This window comes from Pogoniulus pusillus, chromosome 1 (genome assembly GCF_015220805.1).
Source record: "Pogoniulus pusillus isolate bPogPus1 chromosome 1, bPogPus1.pri, whole genome shotgun sequence".
In the NCBI taxonomy this organism is placed as follows: Eukaryota; Metazoa; Chordata; class Aves; order Piciformes; family Lybiidae; genus Pogoniulus; species Pogoniulus pusillus.
Window position 1 is genome coordinate 33,721,602 of NC_087264.1, and position 20,759 is coordinate 33,742,360.

At 39.9% G+C, this 20,759-nt stretch overlaps 1 protein-coding gene across 1 annotated transcript in view; it reads left to right on the forward strand.

Annotated features, from left to right (window-relative positions):
- The first annotated feature begins 1,440 nt into the window (after nt 1-1,440).
- Nucleotides 1,441-20,759, forward strand: part of DPH6 (diphthamine biosynthesis 6) — a 191,006-nt gene continuing 171,687 nt past the window's right edge. Inside the window, exons 1-3 of the mRNA XM_064147998.1 lie at nt 1,441-1,768; nt 5,652-5,746; nt 8,866-9,059. Of these exons, the coding sequence (XP_064004068.1) occupies nt 1,518-1,768; nt 5,652-5,746; nt 8,866-9,059 (540 nt within the window). The 5' untranslated portion in view covers nt 1,441-1,517. The remainder of the gene's footprint in view (nt 1,769-5,651; nt 5,747-8,865; nt 9,060-20,759) is intronic.

Sequence of the window (20,759 nt, forward strand, 5' to 3'; positions counted from 1 at the left end):
AGGCTTGTCTCACTAGACATTTATTTTGGTGTATTTATTGCTCTTTAAAAAATGCCTTTTCTTCTCTATTTTCTTCCACCTTTTCTCTTCCTGGGAACTTCAGACTTGAAAAATTGTGTGCAAAAAAACTGTGCAAAACCTGACTGATGCAGATTGTGATACAGCATTATATAGTATCATGTCACAGAGGCTGACAAATTAGAACTTGCAATGCATAAAGCATACTCTTCATATGCTAGCCCTTAGGAATAAACCTTTTTATGTTTAGCTGCACCAGTTGCTGCAACTAAATTCCACAAGAACCATGAATCAGCGTTCTGGTTACTACCGATCTACAGTGGTGGCACTACAAATGAACACATTGAGCAGGAAAGCACCAAGCTAACCCTGCAGCATTGTGCTCGCTCCCATGCCAGACTCCAGAGAATGTAAGCAGCCTGCAGCATGCCAGCAGTTCCTTGTCTCCGCTTTGGACCTACAGGCCTTTTGAATCAAGGACTGGGGGAGTGGTGGGCCCTCAGACTGCTGCTCAAAATGCACTCTTGGAAATGCTTTTATCTGGTGGCACGAAACACTTCCACGTTAGTCTAGTAATATGGTTTTATCAGCAAATAGCCTACAAGCTCCTTTCTGACACGGCAGAAATAAAACTGTGTCCTGATTCAGAGATGGAGCACTTGGATAAGCGTTATGCTGATGCGGTCTGGAAACCTACAGTGGTGTCTTATACACGTTACGAGCAAGGCTGCTCAGATATAGGCCCAACACGGATCATAAGACTAGATTTTTGGCTGCACAAGCTCAACTCGAGGGTGCAAGTAGGCATTTTGTGCTCCCAGGCGAGCACGGAGGCTTCCAGGGTAACAGCCAGACGGTCTGCTCCTCTATTCCTCCCTGTTCGTCCCCCACTCTGGCCCCTCAACACGGGCTGCTGAGGGTCGCTGCTGAGGGTCGCTGCTGAGGAACGCCGTTTTCGCCGCCCGCCGCCGGGCCAGCATGTTGTACCGCCTGGGTGGCCTAGCAGCTCCCCAGGGCGACTGCAATCGCCGAAAGTAAGGCTCTGCCTCTCGCTGCACGGTCACAACTGGCCCGCGGCCACTTCTGAGACCCCGTAGCATTTCCTCCATTCAAGCAATCTCTCCCAGCTTCTCATCCCCAGGTCGCAGTGAAGCCGGGCTGCAGCTACGCCCCGCAGTCCCCTCAGGAGAAAGGAGCGGACCGGTTGCTTCACTCAGTAGACCCCATTCCCTACACAGTAATCGCTCAGAATCGCTCCACTGCTACTTGCAGCGGACACGGTAAAAATCGTGCAGCAGGAGGCAGCAGGAAGGCGCAAGCAATTCCGCGGCAGCGGCTGGCCCGCTCGGGCCTACCCAGGCGGCCGCTCTGCCCTCCATAGGCGTCCCGCGCGTTGCCTTTGCGGCCGCACCCCCACACCGCCCCCATCCGGGCTGCGCCCGGCCCTGGATGTGCGGCGGGACGGCAGGGGCGCGGCAGGGGCAGCCCGCGGCCCGCGGATGGGGAGAGGCGGCGGCCTGCCGTGCCCCCCGCTTGCTCAGGCAGTCTGCAGGCCTGCCCCGGGAGGAGGGCCCTCTGAAGGGAGGTGGCAAAGGAGCAGCAATACCAGCGGCAGAGCCGCCAGCGTGCGCGGTGCCGGCTGGCCAGCCAGCCTTCTTTCCCGCTGCCTTTCGCAGTTGTCACGCACCTCCCTGTTAGTGTTGCCGCCCCCCAGGCCTGTGAGCAACATGAGAGTAGTGGCTTTAATCAGGTAACGGGCTGAGGGAGTGCCCATGTGGGCGAACGAGGCACTTCTCGCAAGTGTACACTTGCGGCGGAGGGAGGGCGTGGGGGGAGACCGAGTTCCCCCTCCCGGCAGCAGCCCGGGGGTCGCTCTCCACCCAGAGTCGCCTGGGACACCCCTCTTGCCCCGGCCCTTCCCGCTGTGCGTTTCCTGACGCGCCCCCTCCACTTAGCGGAGCGATGCGGCTGCTGCTGCTCTGGCGTCTCGCTCCCTGCCGCCTGCGGCTCTCTGCTGCCCGCCTTTTGAGTGCTGGGTGGAAACGTTGCCTGCTTGTTCCAAGGGTGAAGTTGTAACAACGCCCGTGTTGCTTTCCCCCTGTACCTTAGTCCAGAACTACTACCGTGCGTTTAAAAAAAGAAAGCCGAAACAGCCGAAGCAGAACATGCTGGTGGCGTGCCCCCGGTTATCCCAGCACCGAGGCAGCCGAGCCGCCCGGGACGCCCAGAGCTGCCGGCGGCAGCATGGAGTGGCTGCTGCCCTGAAGGGGCAAAACCCTGCAGTTAGGGGAAGTTAGGCTCGTGTACAGCTGGATTTCCAGGTCCTTTTGCTTTCCAAATATCTTAAGCTCTCTTAGGCCAAATTTTCTGAACTCTTAACGACAGACATTCCCAGTGTGTTTTTGCGATGATGCTCACTCAAATAGTTGGGCACAGCCCTATCTGTTAGTGGCTGCTGGTTTTGCTCTTGGTACACTTCTGCTGCTTTTTGCCAGCTCTTGAGGCTCTTGTACCGTAAATAATAGTTAATTAAAAACCAGCAAGCTATGAAACTTGTAAATGGAAAATGATTACACGAGTGTGAGCAGTGTATTTTTATTTTTAGGTGCAGCAGCTATTCACGGAAATGTTTAGTGTATTTGAGTCTAGGAGCGAACCTTGTGGAAGTTGGAGTTTGGGTGCAGCAACTCTAAATCATTCCAAACATTGTCCAAAAAGGAAAAAAAAAAACAAACCAAAAACCACAGAAAATGTTTTGGTTTTTTTTTCAAGAATTGGTTAAATACAGAATAGAAATAGCAGCTGTGGTGCTTTTTCACATTTTATAGATAAGATTTTTGTCTTCCAGGTTTATTAATTTTGATACTCTCTAGGCAGAGAACTGTATTAAAAGACAGATTGAAATAACCCCCTAAACCCAGGTTTCTAACACAATTGCTATTTTAATGCGCAGTTTTACAAGGGTGGATTTAGTTTCAGTAATAGTTTTAAGAGTTTAAAGAGACATCAAAGTGTTTGAAATCTTTGTAACAGAGCTAGACTCAAAGATCAGAGGGGGAGAAAAAAAAAAAGTATTTGAAAGGTGCTTCTTACCTTTGAAAAGGTCAGGATTATATATAAAACTACTTTAACCTGTTTCTTTTTGCTTTTAAAATGTTGACCGCACTTAAAGTTGATAGTCTTGCTTTAAGGTGGTATTTATGGGTTAAGCCCCTATTGTGTTTTGTGCTAAATCGTGGGGGTTTTAAAGCCAGTCCATTTACTCGAACTACAGTGTTTTTCAAGTCTTTTAATAGAATTTTCTTGCTGTAAATGGTTACACTTGTCAATAGAAAGAAATTTTGCTCAGAAGTCTTTTATGAATTCATATTTTTAATATATTTTATTATTATTGTTATTATTTTGGGGGTATTTGTCTGTAAACCTACCTGTTAACATACTTGCAACGTTTTCAAAACTTCAGTTTTCTTAGTCGGGACTACACAAAGGCCTTGTCGTTTTTTTGTTTTTTTTTTTTTTTCTGTGATGAGATCTGAGAGGAGTCCCCAGGGTACACCATCACCTGTTTTCATCTCTTGTAAATATTTTCATTCCTTTATTTATTTATTTTTGTTGGGTTTGGTTTGGTGGTGTTACAATCTACTCGACCACAGCCGGACTGGGACTATAGAGTCCACCATCCTCCCCCAGCATGGGGTGTCTGGCTTCATTCTGTCTTCCTTGGTCTTAAACATCATGTATTTCACAGCTAGATCAGAAGACTTTGTAGGCAGGCATTACTTAATTTTGTTTCTTAGAATGGTTAGGTTTTAGGTAACATTAGTAACACGAAATAAATTTAACAGCACAGTAGCATGGGATCCAGTGGGTACTCTGTAAATTTCAATCTAGCAATCAGTGGTCAGATATGGGAAATGGAAACAATTCTTCATTTTAATTGTTTTTAGTAGAGTAATTGAAAATACTACTAGATTTATTGTGGCATCCTTTCAATTTTTGTATTAAAAAATATTGAAATTCTGTAAACAGGCATTACCTGTTGTCATATACTTTATGCTTTTGAAGCTGTGTCTGGAATTAAAAATAGAAATATTGGGAGGTTTTTATTTGCTACAAGTGAGTAATTCAGAAAGAAAAGAACCTTTGTCTCAGTGTGAAACCTCAGGTTTAATAGAATCGTATGAGGTGGATGCTGTCCACCTCAAGTTTTCAAGCTATCAAGCACAGTGTCCAGAATTAATGAGCATTTGCTTTTTTTTTTTTTTCCTGGTGTGCTAATATATAGGTTAGAAGAAAGTTGTAGGTATGCATGAGAATGTCAGGTAGAGATGGAACCCTACAGCACTGAAACATAAGCAGCTGTTTTGTCTGTATCTGTTAAGTAGGGAAGATGGTATGTTATTTATACTACTGCTGCTTTAGGTTTTAGTTACACAGCAAATTGAGGCCAGCATACAGCATTTTAGCATGGTTCAAAGGAGAAATTGGGAGGAATGGCTGTATGGTTACATTCTTCTAAGCATCCTATTGCTTGGAGGCCTAGATGGAAGTAAGGACTTTCTGCTGGAAAGTGGTTTTGTGGTAGTGTGGTCACACAGAAACCAACAGGCTGCTGTAGAAAGAACTGCATGTACTGTCTGCTCTCCTGTCTGTGTTTCAGTGACTCTAAGCCTAATGATGCAGTTTTGCAGAGATGGCCTAGATTTTTGTTCCTCTTCCTGCCCTGGACTGCACTTTGTGCCTTGGCATTTAAAATAACTTCTACCTGTAATTTGAAGGCTGTGAGTCTGAATGCAGATTTTGTAAGCAGCATGTATTCTACAGTGCTCTTAGCTTTATTGCTAGACTGTAATCTTTCTTTGGATAGTGATTAAAATTGATGAAAAATGCTGTATTTCAGTTAGAGGAGGAAAGCCTCACTCTCTCCTCATTGTGGACAAGTGGGGAAGGTTCCAGTAGATCCTTTATGAATGTCGAAATTAACTGTGTTCTCTGTGTTACAATATCATCTCTTTGCCTCAGAGAACATTGTTCTGTTTGGTTTTTGTCTTCAATACGCAGTAATTATTTTTATTTGAGCTACAGGGAAAAAATTGTTCAGTGCAGTGTCAACCAAATCTACTACCTTGAACAATTACAGCTTTTGAGAATGGGAAGTGCCTTTAAAATGTTGAAACTTCAGGTATCTCATGAAGTATAAATATTATGCTTGATATGACAGTCTTCATTTAAAAACCATTTAAAAATATTGCCAATGCTGGCAACTCTCTGGAGCAGATACTGGGTTCTTTAATACAAGTTATCTGGGAATGAGCAAAGAACAATTAATCTCTGGGGTAGAAGGCAGTCCTTGTTCTGAAGGGATTCCAGTCTCACTGGCTGGTCATGGATACTCTCGTTTAAGTCACAGAACTGGGTATGTGCTTTATGGATACTGCATGTAGGCACTAGACCATATAGAGTGGATGTATGGTGCAATTCTCCTTTTCCTACTGCTAGTGTTTTACAAACTTTTTTTAATTTCAGAACATTCTAACAAGCTCTGATCATACTAATTCTTAAGTAGTTAGGCAAGAGTCAACAGCCTAAAGCTGTTATCCATAGTTTTAATTGCCATTATTTCCTTCTTACAGTGGTGGGAAGGACAGCTGCTACAACATGATGCAGTGTGTTGCTGCTGGTCATCAGATTGTTGCCCTAGCCAATTTAAGACCTCCTGAAAACACAGGTATGAAAGCCACATTGCTTTTTTAAATATTAGAAACAATGGAGGCAGAGCTCTGCCTAAATGAAGTTCCTTTATGTGTTTTTGTATAGCTTTGTATACTGAAGGGAAGCCTAAAAGAAATCTTAAAAGAGTACAAAAGAAAATGCTGTGGAGACATACTAAGTTTTTCCTCCAACGCAAAAAGATGAAGGTCAGTAAAAGACAGCTTGAAAAAGGGAGGGTGTAAGTACTCCTGGTGGGAAACAAAGGGAGTTGAGTAGCACCAATAGTAAAAGATGGTAGGGGATGTCATCAAACTAAACAATTATTCTATTTCTGGAAATGCTTTACATTGCGTAAACTGTTCTAGCTGCCAAAAATAATGCACTTTTGCTGCTTCCCAGTCATTTTTAGCCTTGTGTATCCTCCTCTATTATTGTAAACCAGCATTTGTGAACTGGGTTGAGGAACTGGTCTGGGTTGGAATTAACCTTGATGCAGTTCTTTTTCCTGCCTTTCTCCTTCCTTTTAGCTCACTTTTAGATCACAGTTCTGATCAGTTTCTCACAGGTTGCACCTAGATAGGAAGTCTCTACAGAGAGACCTGGGCAGGCTGTATTGAAGAGCTCTGAAGCCAGTTGTATGAGGTTCAACAAGGCCAAGTGCTGAGTTCTGCACTTGGGTCACAATAACCTCATGTAGTGCAACAGGCCTGGGGAGGAGTGGCTGGAAAGCTGCTTGTCAAAAAAGGATGGAAGTGTTGGTTGACAGCAGTGTGCTGAGGTGACCAAAAGGGCCAATATCATCTTGGCTTGTATCAGAAATAGTGTGGCCAGCAGTAGCAGGGAAGTGATTGTCCCCCTGTACTCACCATTGGTGAAGCCAAACCTGGAATGCTGCATTTGCTTTTGGACCCCTCAGTAGAAGAAAGATATTGAGGTGCTTGAGCATGTCCAGAGAAGAGCAACAAAGGTGGTGAAAGGTCTAAAGCATAACAAGTTTATGAAAATCAACTGAGGAAGCTAGGGTTAGTCCAGAGAAGAGAAGGCTCCGGGCAAGCCCTGTTCTTTACAACTACCAGAAAAGAGGTGGTAGCTAGATTGGGTCAGCTTCTTCTGCCACATAACAAGTGACAGGAGGAGAAGAAATGACCTTAAGTTGCACCAGGATTGAACATTAGGAAAAGATTCTGCACTGAGAGAGTGGTCAGACATTGGAACGGGCTCCCCAGGGAGGTGGTTGAGTCACCATCCCTGGAAGTGTTTGAAAAACATGTAGCTGTGGTGCTTAGGGATGTGGCTTAGTGTTGGAAGAGTTTGATTGATGGTTGGATTTGATGATCTTAAAGGCCTTTTCCAACCTTAATGATTCTATAATTCTATGATTCTATTTCTGTAAAAGAGAATGGGAGAAACTCAGAATGTTTAAGGCAGTGGTGCAGTGAGAGGATTAGCTGAGTACTTCTGTGTTGAACTAGAGCATAAAGTGAAGTGAAACTTGACAAGAAAGTAAGTTGCTTCCTAGTTGGAAGGGGGAAATGTTCAAGTACATTAACTGTTCAACATATGTTAAACAATTAAGTATGATGTCTGGTAACTGCATATTAGGAAGATACACAGAAATGGAAGGCAAAAGGGAACTGCCATCACAGATGAGTCACGGATGGAGTTGGCAAATGGTAGGGAGTACAGAAACAATTTATTTTCTGGGTAGCTAAGACATAATAATCTCTAATCTTGTTGAAATATGTTGTCTTTAAACTAATTTATCCACATCAGAAATGTAGAATATTGTCATTAAAATCATAAAATGCTCTCTTTAAGTATGTAGTAGGAAATTTTGTGGAAAGTTAATTGAGGTGCTTCAGGCAATAGCAGATTCTATGCCATTCATTTTGTTTTATCTTGTACCACTGTTGCCTGGAGAGTCTCAATTAATAAAGAAACTGTATTCTGAACTGAATATCAGTTTAAAGACCTTGTCATATTCATGTATGTCAAAAAACACTGAATTTTCTTTAACTCTTCTGGTCTAGATTGCTTAGTTGTGATTATGGGTTTGGATTTGTCTGTTCTGAACAAAGCCATATCTGTTGTATGACATCAGGCTAATTGTTGCATCACAAATTGGTTATCTTCATGAATGCTGCAGAATTTTTTTCCTTGCAAGATTTGCTACATATGTAAACAGCAGAGATGCTCGATGTATCTGTGTAAATGAAGTTCCAGTATTACAAATCAGTACTAAAATAGTGACCTGCGATAGCTTTTTAATAAATAAAGTGGAGAATTCACCAATAATGATGTATTGCTTTAATCAATCTGAAAAATTAGTTGGCAGATTTGATATGCAAATATTAAAATAGTGACCCATATTAGCTTTCCATAAATAAAGTGAAGAATTCAGCAGTAAAGATGTATTGCCTTAACCTGAAAAATCAGCTGAAAGATTTTAATGTGTATATTAAAATCCTGCTCTGTGGTGTCTGTACTTTAGGTGTTTGGGTTTTTTCTTCTCCTTTTTTTTTTTTTTTTCTTGTCTGCTGACTACAAACTGCTTGTAAGAAAATTCATCTACATTTTTATCCCAGTTAAGGAAATATTTGCTTTATGAAGCTTATATGAGCTTAATTTTTTAAAGATAGAAAGGGCCTGGATATTAAAGCATTTCTATTTGCTTGTTAAGCCAAGCTCATCATTTTAACAATAAAATTTTGGGAAATTTTGACAACCTATTGGTTATTATCAGTGTTGCACTGCAGTCTTAATTTTTTGCTCTGACTGTGTTGCAGTGCACCTGGGTTTGTGCCTTTGAACTGTGTCGCTATTAAAATTGCAATCTAAATAGGAGCAGAGTTGGACCACTACAAGGTTTATTGGATGAAACGTGGATGAATACTGAAGAAATAGACACCCCAGTTTTGCAATAGGCACCATATTTGTGACAGATGTCTTCCTTTCCAGTCATCTGTTGGGTGTGTTGTTTTTTTTCCTTCCATGTTTACAGAGGTATTGTCACCAAACATCTGTTTGTCAATGAAACCTCCAAACATTTTGATGTTCTCAGTGCTTCCCAGAACTGTGATGAGCTGTAATTGCTGAAATAGTGTATCTAATCCAATTGTTTCTTCATTGTGGCAGGTCATACTGATGAATTGGACAGCTATATGTATCAGACAGTAGGACACCATGCCATTGACCTGCTTGCTGAGGCACTGGATTTGCCACTCTATCGTGGTTTCATAAAGGGTACCAGTGTAAATACTAGAAGAGTGTATACCCCCTGTCAGGAAGATGAGGTTGAAGACCTTTACCACCTCATGAAACTTGTCAAGGTATGCTGAATGAAAAGAATTCAAAGAATTAAAACACTGGGGACAGTTACATTGTTTAACTCATTTGAGATATTTAAGGAAAGTAAAGAGAAGGATTTGGGTGTTTAAGGAAAGCTTGAAATTAAAAAAAATGAACACTTCTACAAGTTTTATTTCTGTTGCTCTTCTTGGCACTGTAAATATACAGTGTAATTTTATTACTTTCTCCCCTGTGTAAATCAGATTTAGTAATCCCCATTTCAAGCCAAAACCTTGTTCCTGTTTAATAAAAACACCAGCAACAGGTACTCAGCACATATTACAAAACATAATTGTGAAAATTGTCCATAAATGTAGCTTCATATTTGAAACGATTCATTGGTTGGTTACTGGAGTGAGAGATCTGTTGGGTTTTGTGATTTCTGAGTATATGGAAAGTAATGTCTAGATATTTCCATTTGTATACAATTCTGTAAACCAGGATCTGTTGGTTGTTTCTGTGTTGCAGATTATTCACAGAATATGTGACCATGCTGGTTTTGATTCCTGTAGCTCTGTGGCTATATTCTAATGTATCAAATAATAGCAATAGCACATATCAATAATTTTTAGCTATAAAATGAACTGAAGTGAGATAATGAGCATCTTTCCTCAACCCCTTGAAATTTATTTTCTATTATTTTCCAGAATGTTTCATGCAGTGCTTTGCTTGCCACCAGAATTAAATCTGATTTCATGTAAATATATAGGAAACCTTCCTTTGTTTTTACAAGAGATTTGTGTCTGTTCCTGTTCTTTGTGTTGATGACTGCAGCTCACAGTGCTAAAACAATGTTCAGAAAATCATATTAGTAGCTGTTTGTAAATAGGCAAATACATGTTTAATTTTGTCCAGCAAACTTGTAAACTTTCTGAAACTTCAGCTAAGGGTATTTGCAGTCTTGAGGTATTGAACACTCATTCTTCGTGGCACACTTGGTAGAGTGAGAGTTAATGGGTTTTGGACCTGATAATCTCAAGGATATTTTCCACCCTGAGTGATTCTGTGATTTTCTATCTCTCTTTCCTCCATTGAAATGAGATTTGAGATTCATAAACCTAAAAGCTTCAGACTTAAAACCATTTTTTTTTCAGTTTTAAAAAATGCTCTTGCAGTTAAGATCTAAGAATGTGGTTTGAGTGCAGAGTGCTCACTAAATCATGTTGCAGTTGAAATGTTACATCTTTTAAACACCTTTGGCAGGGAAGTCATGTTTCTCTAAGGTAAAATCAAAATTATACACCCGTGTTGGACTAGGAGTCTATGAAACAGAACAGTGCATGTGGACTGTATGGCCTCAGGTTGCACCAAGAGAGGTTTGCATGTTTGGAAATGTTTCTTCACTGAAAAGGATTGTCAAACCTTGGAAGAGGCTGCCTGGGGATCGGATAGAGTCTTCATCTCTGGAGGGACACGGTTTAGTGGTGGACTTGGAAGTGCTGGATTAGCATTTGGCCTCAATGATCTTAAGGGTCTTTTCCAACCTAAATAATTGAGTGGTTCTGTGGTTTGCTCTGGAGTGTTTCAGAGAGGTTTAGTATGGAATGTGCATACCATGCAGTGCAGGAGCTGAAGGAAATACTGTACAGCAGTTCTAGATTATTTTCGAGCCATGGTACTGTTAAAATTAGAAGGGCTAGGATATGCTGTCTGTTAAAGCTGCATGCTAACAGCTTTCTGCCTCTGGGTAAGCTAATAAATTACTGATCAATTTAATTAAAAATGGGCAGATTAGTGGCAATTAAGATGATACTTCCTTTTCAATTCTTGCTGTCTTTGGAGAAATGGATGCCTGACATAAATTAATGCTAATGTTGAATCTTGACAACTTCTGCTTTGGAGTTTTATACATGATAATTATAACTACAGTTGAAAGAGATGTTATCAAGTTGTCTGGAACTAAATAACTGTTTATTTCCTGTCTAGAAATACTATTTCCACTATATGATATTTTTAAGTCATCATTTTGAAGACATAAATTAGTTAGGGGCAGTGGTTTTAAACTGGAGCAGGGTTGATTTAGGCTGGACATAAGGAGGAAGTTCTGCAGAGTGAGAGTGGTGAAATACTGGAACATGCTGCCCAGGGGTGTGATTGAGGCCCCATCCCTTGAAGACATTAAATATCAGACTTTGATGTGGCCCTGGGCAGTCTGATCTAGCTGGAGGTGCCCCTGCTGACTACAGGAGGGTCGGACAAGATGACCTTTGAGGGTCTCTTCCAACCCAAGGCAATCTGTCAATCTGTGAAATATTATCAATATGCTGCCTTTATGTTAGACTTTGGATAACCAGATCTATAGTGATCTGTGAAATTCTGGTGCCCAAGTTTCAGTAGAAGTCTTGCATATTGTAATAAATAATTGCAAAATTACCAGTGAGACCTAAATTACAGCAGCTCTGAGCCTTTGTTTTTTTTAGTTTGAAGTAGAAGACATGAAAATGTTTCTTCTGTGTGTTAGCAGTAGCTTTGAAAGCTTTCTATTTTTACTTTTTCACATTCTTTTATGACTGCAGCTTTGTAGCTCCTACTATGTAAGTCTTAATTACTGAGAATTCTGCTTTAGGAAGTTTGGGTCTTTTTGGTTCCCTAGATGTTAATAGTTTTAAACAGAGAGAGTTCAATTTGCATTGTGTTGAAGGGAGGGGAAGAATTCTGCAGAAGCCTTGGCAAAATGCATCCTTGAGTGGAGGTAATTTCAAAGCACTGGTCAAACTGACTCAGCTCTGGTGTTCTGGCAAATAGTTTGGGTCCAAGAATACAGGGAAGGTATCTGTAGATCAAAATCACAAAGTGTTCCTCACTTTGCATTTGTAAAGAATGCCAGTAATGCAAGTACACCTTTAATAAAAATGCAGACAACAGGCATTTGAAAAACTAGTGTGAGTTTGAAAGAATTTGATCATTTCAGAAGTAATGTTACAACCAGATTTACAGAAAGATAAATACTCCTCAGAATGCCAGTCCTGTTCCAGTTCATGGGACTCAGAAAGTGATACTGACTGTTGATGATTGTAAACCTGCTCATTTTATTGTCACAAATCCTGATGATTGATGGGTATAAAGGAAACCTGTTTTTCAGTTGCCTCATATTTAGGTTCTGTATTCAATATATATTGTGAAACATATCAGGGTGTATATATGATGAATGTAACTTACTATAGTCTTCACGTCATAGTACAGCATTTACTTTGTGAGACAGTCATAGAATGGTTTGGGTTGGGAGGGACTTGCAAAGGCCATCTAGTCCAACCCCTCTGCACTAAGCAGGGGCATCCTCCACTAGATTCAGTTGCTCAGAACCAGATTTCTAGGGATGTGGCGTCAACTACCACCTTGGGCATCCTGTGCTCCACTATCCTCATGGTAAAGAACTTGCTCCTAACATCCAACCTAAATCTCCTCTCATTTCAAACTGTTTTCCCTCATCCTATCACTACAGGCCTTTTTAAACTCTCTGTAGCCTTCTTGTTGGATGCCTTTGGGTGTGGAAAATCAGCTCTGAGGTCCCCTTGGAGCCTTCTCTTCTCCAGGCTGACCAACCTCAGTTCCCTCAGTCTGTTCTTGTACCCAAGATGTTTCAGCCTCCCGGTCATTTTCATGGCCCTCCTCTGGACCCACTCCGTCAGGTCCATGTCCTCCCTGTCTTGAGGGCTTCAAAGCTAAATCTTGAACTCTAGGACCAATTAATTTTCCTGCCCACGTTAGGAATTATTGATGCCCTTGTTTGTCCATGTTCTTTGCTTTGTCTATTTGAGGTTATCAACATGCTGTTCACTAAACTGGTTTTGTAGTTCTTAAGTTCAGGCAAAGTAGATAGCTTCCGTCTCACTGGTGAGATTCAGAGTTAACAGCAGAACAGTTCTGTTCTAGTCATCATTTCCCATGTTTTCAAGAAAATCTGATCTTTTGCCTGTTATGACTTGAATTATTTGTGGATGTCTGGAATAGTTACTCAAAAGTATATTTTTCAGCATTCTTGAGAAAGATTAAATTCTAGGAAGAGGCTATGTCTATATGCTGAATTTCCAAAATAATAATTTCCCTTTAACTTTCCCCCTTATACTTTAAGATGATGTCAGATTAAGAATACTATACCCTTCATATTTTGGTGGATTAGCTTCCTATGTTTGAATTGCTGCATTATAGTTAATTTGTGTACAGCAAGTGAAATGATAACACCAGGACTGAAAAAAACTCAGCCTACAAAATCTTCAGCGCCCAGTTAGGGAGAACAGTGATAGAGAAACCAATGGAATTTAACTTTTGTGCCCTGAACTTTTGATGCTGATTAGAGGAACATCTGAAAACCGTATCTCTTGGCACATTTCTTTCTGCCTTTTAAACATGAAAGCTAAATGTGAACTTTTAGAAATGGCATGAAATGTCTACCTATAATAACGAGAAATAAATAACAATATAGATACTTTTTTTTTTTTTGAGCCAAAATATTTGTTGTGGGCTTTTTTTGTGTGACATAGACTAAGTTCCTCTGTCTTTTATAGTGACTGGAGTTTTATCTGTGAGAATATGAATTCTCCCTTTGCACTCTTGTTTAACTTTTTTTTTTAATTGGCTTGTTTTGTTGGTTTGATTTTTTTTTCCCCCCCTTCAATCCTGAAATGGAGCTCCATAGCTTCCTTCAGCTAGGGGATGACCATTATCAGCAGTGAGTAAGAGTGTGAATTAAAGGAAGAGGGTAAGAAGTAATTTTCATACTTGGCAGTACTCTAAGCAGACTAAGAATGTCTGCACAAGACAGGATTTGGTTAATATCTTTTTATAAAGTCTCAGATTTTTTTTGTTGTTTGAGGCATTTTTTCTTTTGTGGTTTGTTTTGTTGTGTATTTTTTTAATTTTAATTTTAAAATGAGATGGGAAGAAGGACTTTTTTTTTAATCAACAGGATGCCTGTTGTTCTCTATGTCTCGTCTGAACTGTTCAGGAAGGGTCAATTTATCTTTTTTTTTTTTGTTTGTTTAGAGTGGGATCTTGAGCAACATCTTGGAGGTAGTTTCTAACCGTGAGAAATGTTGAGCTCTATGTAAACAAAAAAGCCACTGTTAGGTGCGTGGAGTTGTTTTCACTCACTCTCAGCCTTGTTGTGCTAGTATTGAGTAAGCAGAGACAGTCAGGCTGGTGGTGAAAGATGGTAAGCAAGCCCAAGGGCTTGCTCTGGTCAACTTTAAACCTCTGATTGCCAGTTTTTCCTAATTTGCCATTTCCAGGGCATCTCTAGTGTGACCTTGCCTGCTGAATATGATGTTCTGAGTTGCAGGATTCTCACATGGGTTTGGAAGTGGGCAGCCAGGCATTGTTTACAGGACGCCAAATGAACTGTGCACTCGCAGCAAGTTTGATAAACACACGTTTCCTCCTTTTATCAGTGAGATTGCAGCATGTGAAGTATGAGTTTCCAGTTTTACTCATTCCCTTCAAACCTTTTCCTGTTTAAAAACTGAATCTCACTAATTGGATGATGATACATCCTTAGATTTATTTTTTTTTTTTGCTTTGCCTTTTTTGTTTTTGTTGTTTTGAATTCAAGTTAACCGGTTGCTGCCACTTCATTTCCAGTGCCTACCTTGACCAGGTTTGGCAGACTTTGAGATAAAAGCTTCCATTTGTTCAGCACAGAAAAGGATCTTCCCTATCAATGTAAAGCGAATGCTAATTAACAGTAATGACTTCTAATCACTTTGCTTTTATAATCCTTTAGGAGCACTGCTATTATCCAATGTAGTTAAGTGAAATACTTGTATATGAATCAACAATGCTGTATTTCTTCTCGCAACTGTGGCTCATAATCAAGCTTTGAATAAATTATGATAGTAAAATTGATTATAATGTGCTGTGTTGCACGTGGAGAAAGCAGCCTCAAATATCCTATTAAATACCTTGAATATTTAGAGAGTTGCTATTAACATTTTGGCATTTGGTATTGTAGCTAAATTGAAAAATACATTAAGATGTTTAAGTCAGTTTTGTAAATGTTATCAAAACCTTCTCCATGCTTTGAATTCTATTGAAGTGACATGCAGAGACCCAAAACATCCTCACTAACAGCCCCGTTCGGATCCAGTTGCACATCTGTAGGGATGAACTACATTTCTGATCTCTGGAGATCCCTTCCAACCCCTAACGTTGCATGATTCTGTGAAAATGCAGCTATGTTGTACCTAGAATAATCAGGTACCTCAGCTTGTGCTTCCCCTGCTTTAGCCTGGTGTCTATATTTAGCAGGTTAATCTGCATTTCTTTTATTAATATTACCTGTCTAACAAACTGTTAGTTTTGTTCACATGCATGCAGCTTGCCTGCCTGCAATCATTTACACTTCAAAAGGAGTATAAGAGTAATACTAGTGGATTTTAATTGATACCTGGATGCACTAAAATAACAGGTACCTTTACTGAAGCAAAGCTAGACTGCTAGAAACAATGCTAATAAAACCCAAGAGCCATACACATTGCTAAGCTGGTGCTGTCTTAAGCAGTTTTGCAACAAATCTGATTTAGAAACAGAATTAGGCAGAAAGTGGAATATAAATTTGAAATTCAGTGAACTTTTCCACAAAACCTGGATGAAACTGATTTTTGGCATGCACATTAGTTTTGTTTTAATCTTTCATAAACAAATTACTTGAAACAATTATTTAAATCACTTAGGTCTCAGTGTCTGTGAAGGTATGCTTGTGTTGTTTGGTTTTGAAATAGAAAAAAATAAATTACTCTTCTCTGTCAGCTTCCTTTTATGTAGTACCTTTGCCTTTGTATGCTTGGAGACACAGTTCCTCCACCATTCCCATCACAGTTGTTATGCTTGTGGATGTGTGTGAGAATCCACAGGCATTGGCAGAGGTTTGATAGGGTTTTGTTTCTTTATTCACGTAGCTGTAGACAATTTGCTGGTACATTCTTTTCATGTGCTTGAGCACCTGCTTTTAACATTTATTCTTTGGTTTATTAGGAAGCTGTTTACTAACTGAATTTGAAAATACTTTTCCCTCTTTAAAGGTGAATTTGAGTCAATGTCGATAAAAGTCCTGTAGATTTTAGTGTGCTGCATATAGGTTTTGCCATGATGTTGTTGGAAAAAAGCAACATCTCTCTCTGCAGTTTTATATGAATGGATGGAGCTACCCATATCTTTTTTCAGGACTTTGGTTTCCTACAAGGCATCTTTATCATGCTTTTTAAGAATAAAAATGAAATATTGGGGGGGAGGAGAATTCTCTTACTCTGTGCTGAGGGAACTGATACCTTTCTATTATTTACATCCCTCATTGGGCAGTGGTAATTCATGTTTTAGGATTTAGTAGTGTTTCATGAAATGTAATTGGGGTTCTAAAAAAATGAAATCAAGGACAAGTGAGCTTTCAGATGAATAAGCAGTTAAACATCAAATTTTTATCTCTGAAGCTCATTCTTTGTGTAAAAATCATTTTGCTTTCATACACAGTCACCTAGTTGTTTAAGCTGGCTGACTTACGCTCTTTGGTATGAAAATGCTATACATGCAGCAATTGCATGGTTGCATTATTTTCAGCTGGACACAGTTTCCCATCAGAATTCTCAAAGGTAATTCTGGAGAAGCTGGGATTTCATTTTGTTTATGTTGCACCAACATTACCATTCCCAACACAGCAATGATTGATCTGTAACTGTCACAATGAAAAGGAATAAAATGGAACTGGCCTTTTACACCATAAAAAACTGTACAGTGTGGAGAGACTCTTTATGCTGATAAATTCTACCTGCGAAAGAATTGCATAACAGTCATCACTCATTTTCATATTGATTATGAGTGGGATTCCAGTAATAGGTTGCTGTTTGCAAAGGATAAGAGGGAGCTGTGATTAGTTACCTTTTCCATGCAAAGTAGTACAAAGGAAAATGCCAAACGTGTGCACTGCAGTGTTCCTATCGGCCTGACAGTCTGTTGTTATCTGAACTTTTATTTTCAGCCCATTTCCCTTCAGAAATACAGCTTCAGTCTTTTTTTTCTTCTGATTCTTCTTTTTTTCCTTCCTTTATTATTCTTTTAGGTTTAATGTATTTGCATGCTCTCCTAACGCCTGATCCCTTCCTTAGTTGTTTATTTTCCTAAGAGTCTCCTGTTCTTGGGCCCCTTGTCAGCGTTGTGACAACTCTCGAAAACTGATACAACACTGCCCTCTGTAGTTTCTCCTTACGTGGTTCCTATCTACGGCTGGTTTGGAGCAGTCAGGTGAAGAACAGGATGTTTAGTCTTATTTTTGGCTCAAACAAAAACCCTTTTTTCTTTTAAGTAAAGATGGTTTTTTGTTTTAATTTTTCACTGCCTGCTTTGCATGTGAGGAAGGGAACAAAAGAGGCTGTTCTGAGTCATCTGTTCAGTTTATAAGCTCTCTTGTCATTATCTGGTGAAAAGTGGAAGTTTCATCAGGTAATTCAGGGCAGTCATTAAAACTGGATGGGGTTTTCTGAGTCGTGTAGGCTTCCCTGAAGTTTTTGTTTGAAGTGGAGCTTCAAAACAAAATCATTTTGTACTTAACTTCCCTTTGTGCTGGCTGCTGCTTATGCTGGGTCTTGTATGATCTGCCAGGAGCTAAAGACATGCTCAGCAGCAGAACACCTAAGCTTTATTAACAATGTTGTTTTAATTCACATAGTAACTTAAGTATTTGTTGTTTATTAGCACTGATCTGTCTCCAAAACTCTTTTCCTTCATTCTAGTGTCAGATGCAAATAACTTCTAATTCTGAATTCATTGGAGAGATTCAGTACTGCCCACACGTGTTCCACACATTTGCATGCATGCACACTCACACTCATTTGCTACCATTTAAATGTTAGAAACTACAATAAAAAAGAAAAAAAAAGGCAGCATGACCTTTTGAAAAATAAATGCTTTAACTACAATTAGTTTCTTCTGTAACAGGATCATAAAAGTCACCCTGTGCAAAGTTAAATGGCTTTATTTTATGGTGGGGAGTGTTAATGTATGTGTAGAACACAGTCTTAATGCACTTCTGCGAAATGAAAATCATAAGTCATTGCAGTAAATTATAGTTAATGATGTAACCATTGATGGCTGCTCAAAACATTCCTGCATCTCTAATGATTTGTGTAAAACAGGACTGCCCACATGCCTAGGTTTGTTCAGAAGAGGAGGTAGATAAATGCTTCAGCTTTCTGCTTCAAAAGACCACTTCTTGCATGCAACAAGTGGTAAGAATTTGATGGAGTAAATAGTACATCACAAACCACTTCTTGAAATGTTTGAGTTCTGGTAGTAAATGCTGTTGAAGACTAATTTAAAACTAAATGAAGAGATGAGATGTGTCAGGAGGGTTGTGTGTAGAAGCTTTGATTTTTGTCTGAGTGTATTATGGGTAATCTCTAGCCTCTAGTCTTGCAATGTTTTTACTTACTACAGTGAGATTTTACATACTGAAATGTTGTTGCAGGAAGCCACTATTATGGCACTAGCTAATAAAAAAAAAACCAACCCCAATCTCTATTTACTATAGATAAACAGAAAATGGTCACAGAAGTTAAAAAAGGTGACCCATGTTTGGCATTGGTTTTGAGTTTTGTTTTTTTCTTTGAGTAAAGCAACTATTATTCCACTGGCAAATAAAAAAAAGAAAATAATGTTCAATCTGTTCAAAATTACTTCACACTAAGTGAAACTCTGAATCAAACTTCACTCTTCCACTGATGGCATATTTATTGTTAAGTATTGCTGGGGGTTTTGTTTCATTTTTGTTAAGGAGCTTTTTCAGTTCTTTTTGTGGTAAAACAAATATTAGTTGATGAGTTGTTTGTGGCTTTTTTTTCTCCAGTGTGGCCAAACCATGGATTGTTAAAACTTTGGAAGTGAGAATTTGATTCATGAGCAAAGGGTGGGAATCCAGCATTAGAAAGAAGATGTGATACAAGTTTCTACTTTAAAGAGCTACTTTAGGTATTATTTTGATCTTTCCAGTGGAACTTTGTCACAGTTCACTCTCTTTAAACCAATCTGTCATTCAGCTCAGTAAGAATTTTGCTTGGAAAATCAATACTTAATCAAAGTAATCTTTTAATAAATTAATCTTTTAATGAAGTCTCCTTCTCTGGAGACTTTGAAGACCCATCTGGATGTGTTGCTGTGTGCCCTGCACTAGATTTCTATGGTCCTGCTCTGGCGGGGTGGTTGGACTCAATCTACGGAGGTCTCTTCCAACTCCTAACACACTGTGAAACCAACACAAGTGATTTAAGTGTGATCTGGTTGGCAGTTATACAGGGATTTAATTTTATAGCACCTTTGGAGAGAGATCAGATGCTGTCTATTTGGAAAAACAAATAAGGTGCATTTTCTTGCAGTGAGATCAGCAAAATAGTTTCAACGTAATTGAAAAAGAAATGTAGATGACATTATTGGAGATTATGATTACAGCTTTTCTGTCTGCTGGGTATTATGTCCATCTCTGGAGCCCTCAGTACAAGAAGGACATGCACCTGATGTAGCAAGTCCAGAGAAGGGCCATGAAAATGATCAGGGGGATAGGACGCCTCTGTTGTGAGGACAGGCTGGGGAGCTGAGGTTGTGCAGCCTGGAGAAGAGAATGCTCTGGAGAGAGCTAAGAACAGCCTTCCAGTCCCTGAAGGGATCCAACAGGAATAGCAAGTCTTTTCACTGGACATGGTTATGAGAATCTTTGTTTATGACCCCACAGCCATCTTTGTGATTGAGTTTTAAGACCTCCTTTTGGATATTCTTTAATTTATTTTTTTTTTCAGTTTAAGACATTGTGTCTTTTCACTGCAGCATATGAGAGAAAATATTGATGGTGCCATATTTTTAAAGAAAAAAAAAACCCAAACGAGTATTTATGTTTTACTCAATGGCCTTTCTCTTTTATAACTATAGGAAATACAGATAATATCTGGGGCAACCCCAAGCACAAATATAGGGTGAATGAGTGGCTAAAGAGCATCCTGGAGGAGAAGGGCTTGGGGATGTCAGCTGATGATAAACTCAGCATGAGCTGACAGTGGTTGCTGGCAGCCCAGAAGGTAACCATGTGCTGGACCACATCAAAAGCAGTGAGAGCTACAGGACAGGGAAAGTGATTCTGCCCCTCTGCTCTGCTTTGCTCTCATGAGGCCACACCTGGCGCACTGCATCCAGCATGAGAAGGACATAGAGCCGCTTGAGCAGTTCCAGAGCCACAGAGATGATCAGAGGGCTAGAGAACCTCTCTTATGGGGACATGCCTGATGAAAAGAAGACTCCAAGGGAGAACTTAGAGCAGCCTTCTAGTACCTGATGGGGATGGGGGATTTTAACAAGGGTTTGTAGTGGTAGGACCAGAGGGAATAACTTTATTCCTGTTTCTGTAGTTGCATTTCATTCCAGTTTGGCTTATAATGTCCAGGAGTTCTTTTTTCCTTTCCCATTCCCTAATTTTCTTTTACACCTCTACAGATTTCCAGTAGTTTAATGGGCTTATAATATCCAGGAGTTCTTTTTTCCTTTCACATTCCCTGATTTTCTTTTACACCTCTACAGATTTCCAGTGGTTTGATGGGTTTGTTCTACAATAACCATTTTTGCCACCTTTAGCATTATCCTTCTCCCTTGGAGACCAGTTCTGCATTCTCAGGGAAAGTCTGTCAGTCACTATTTATTACTCACTTGTCATTGTA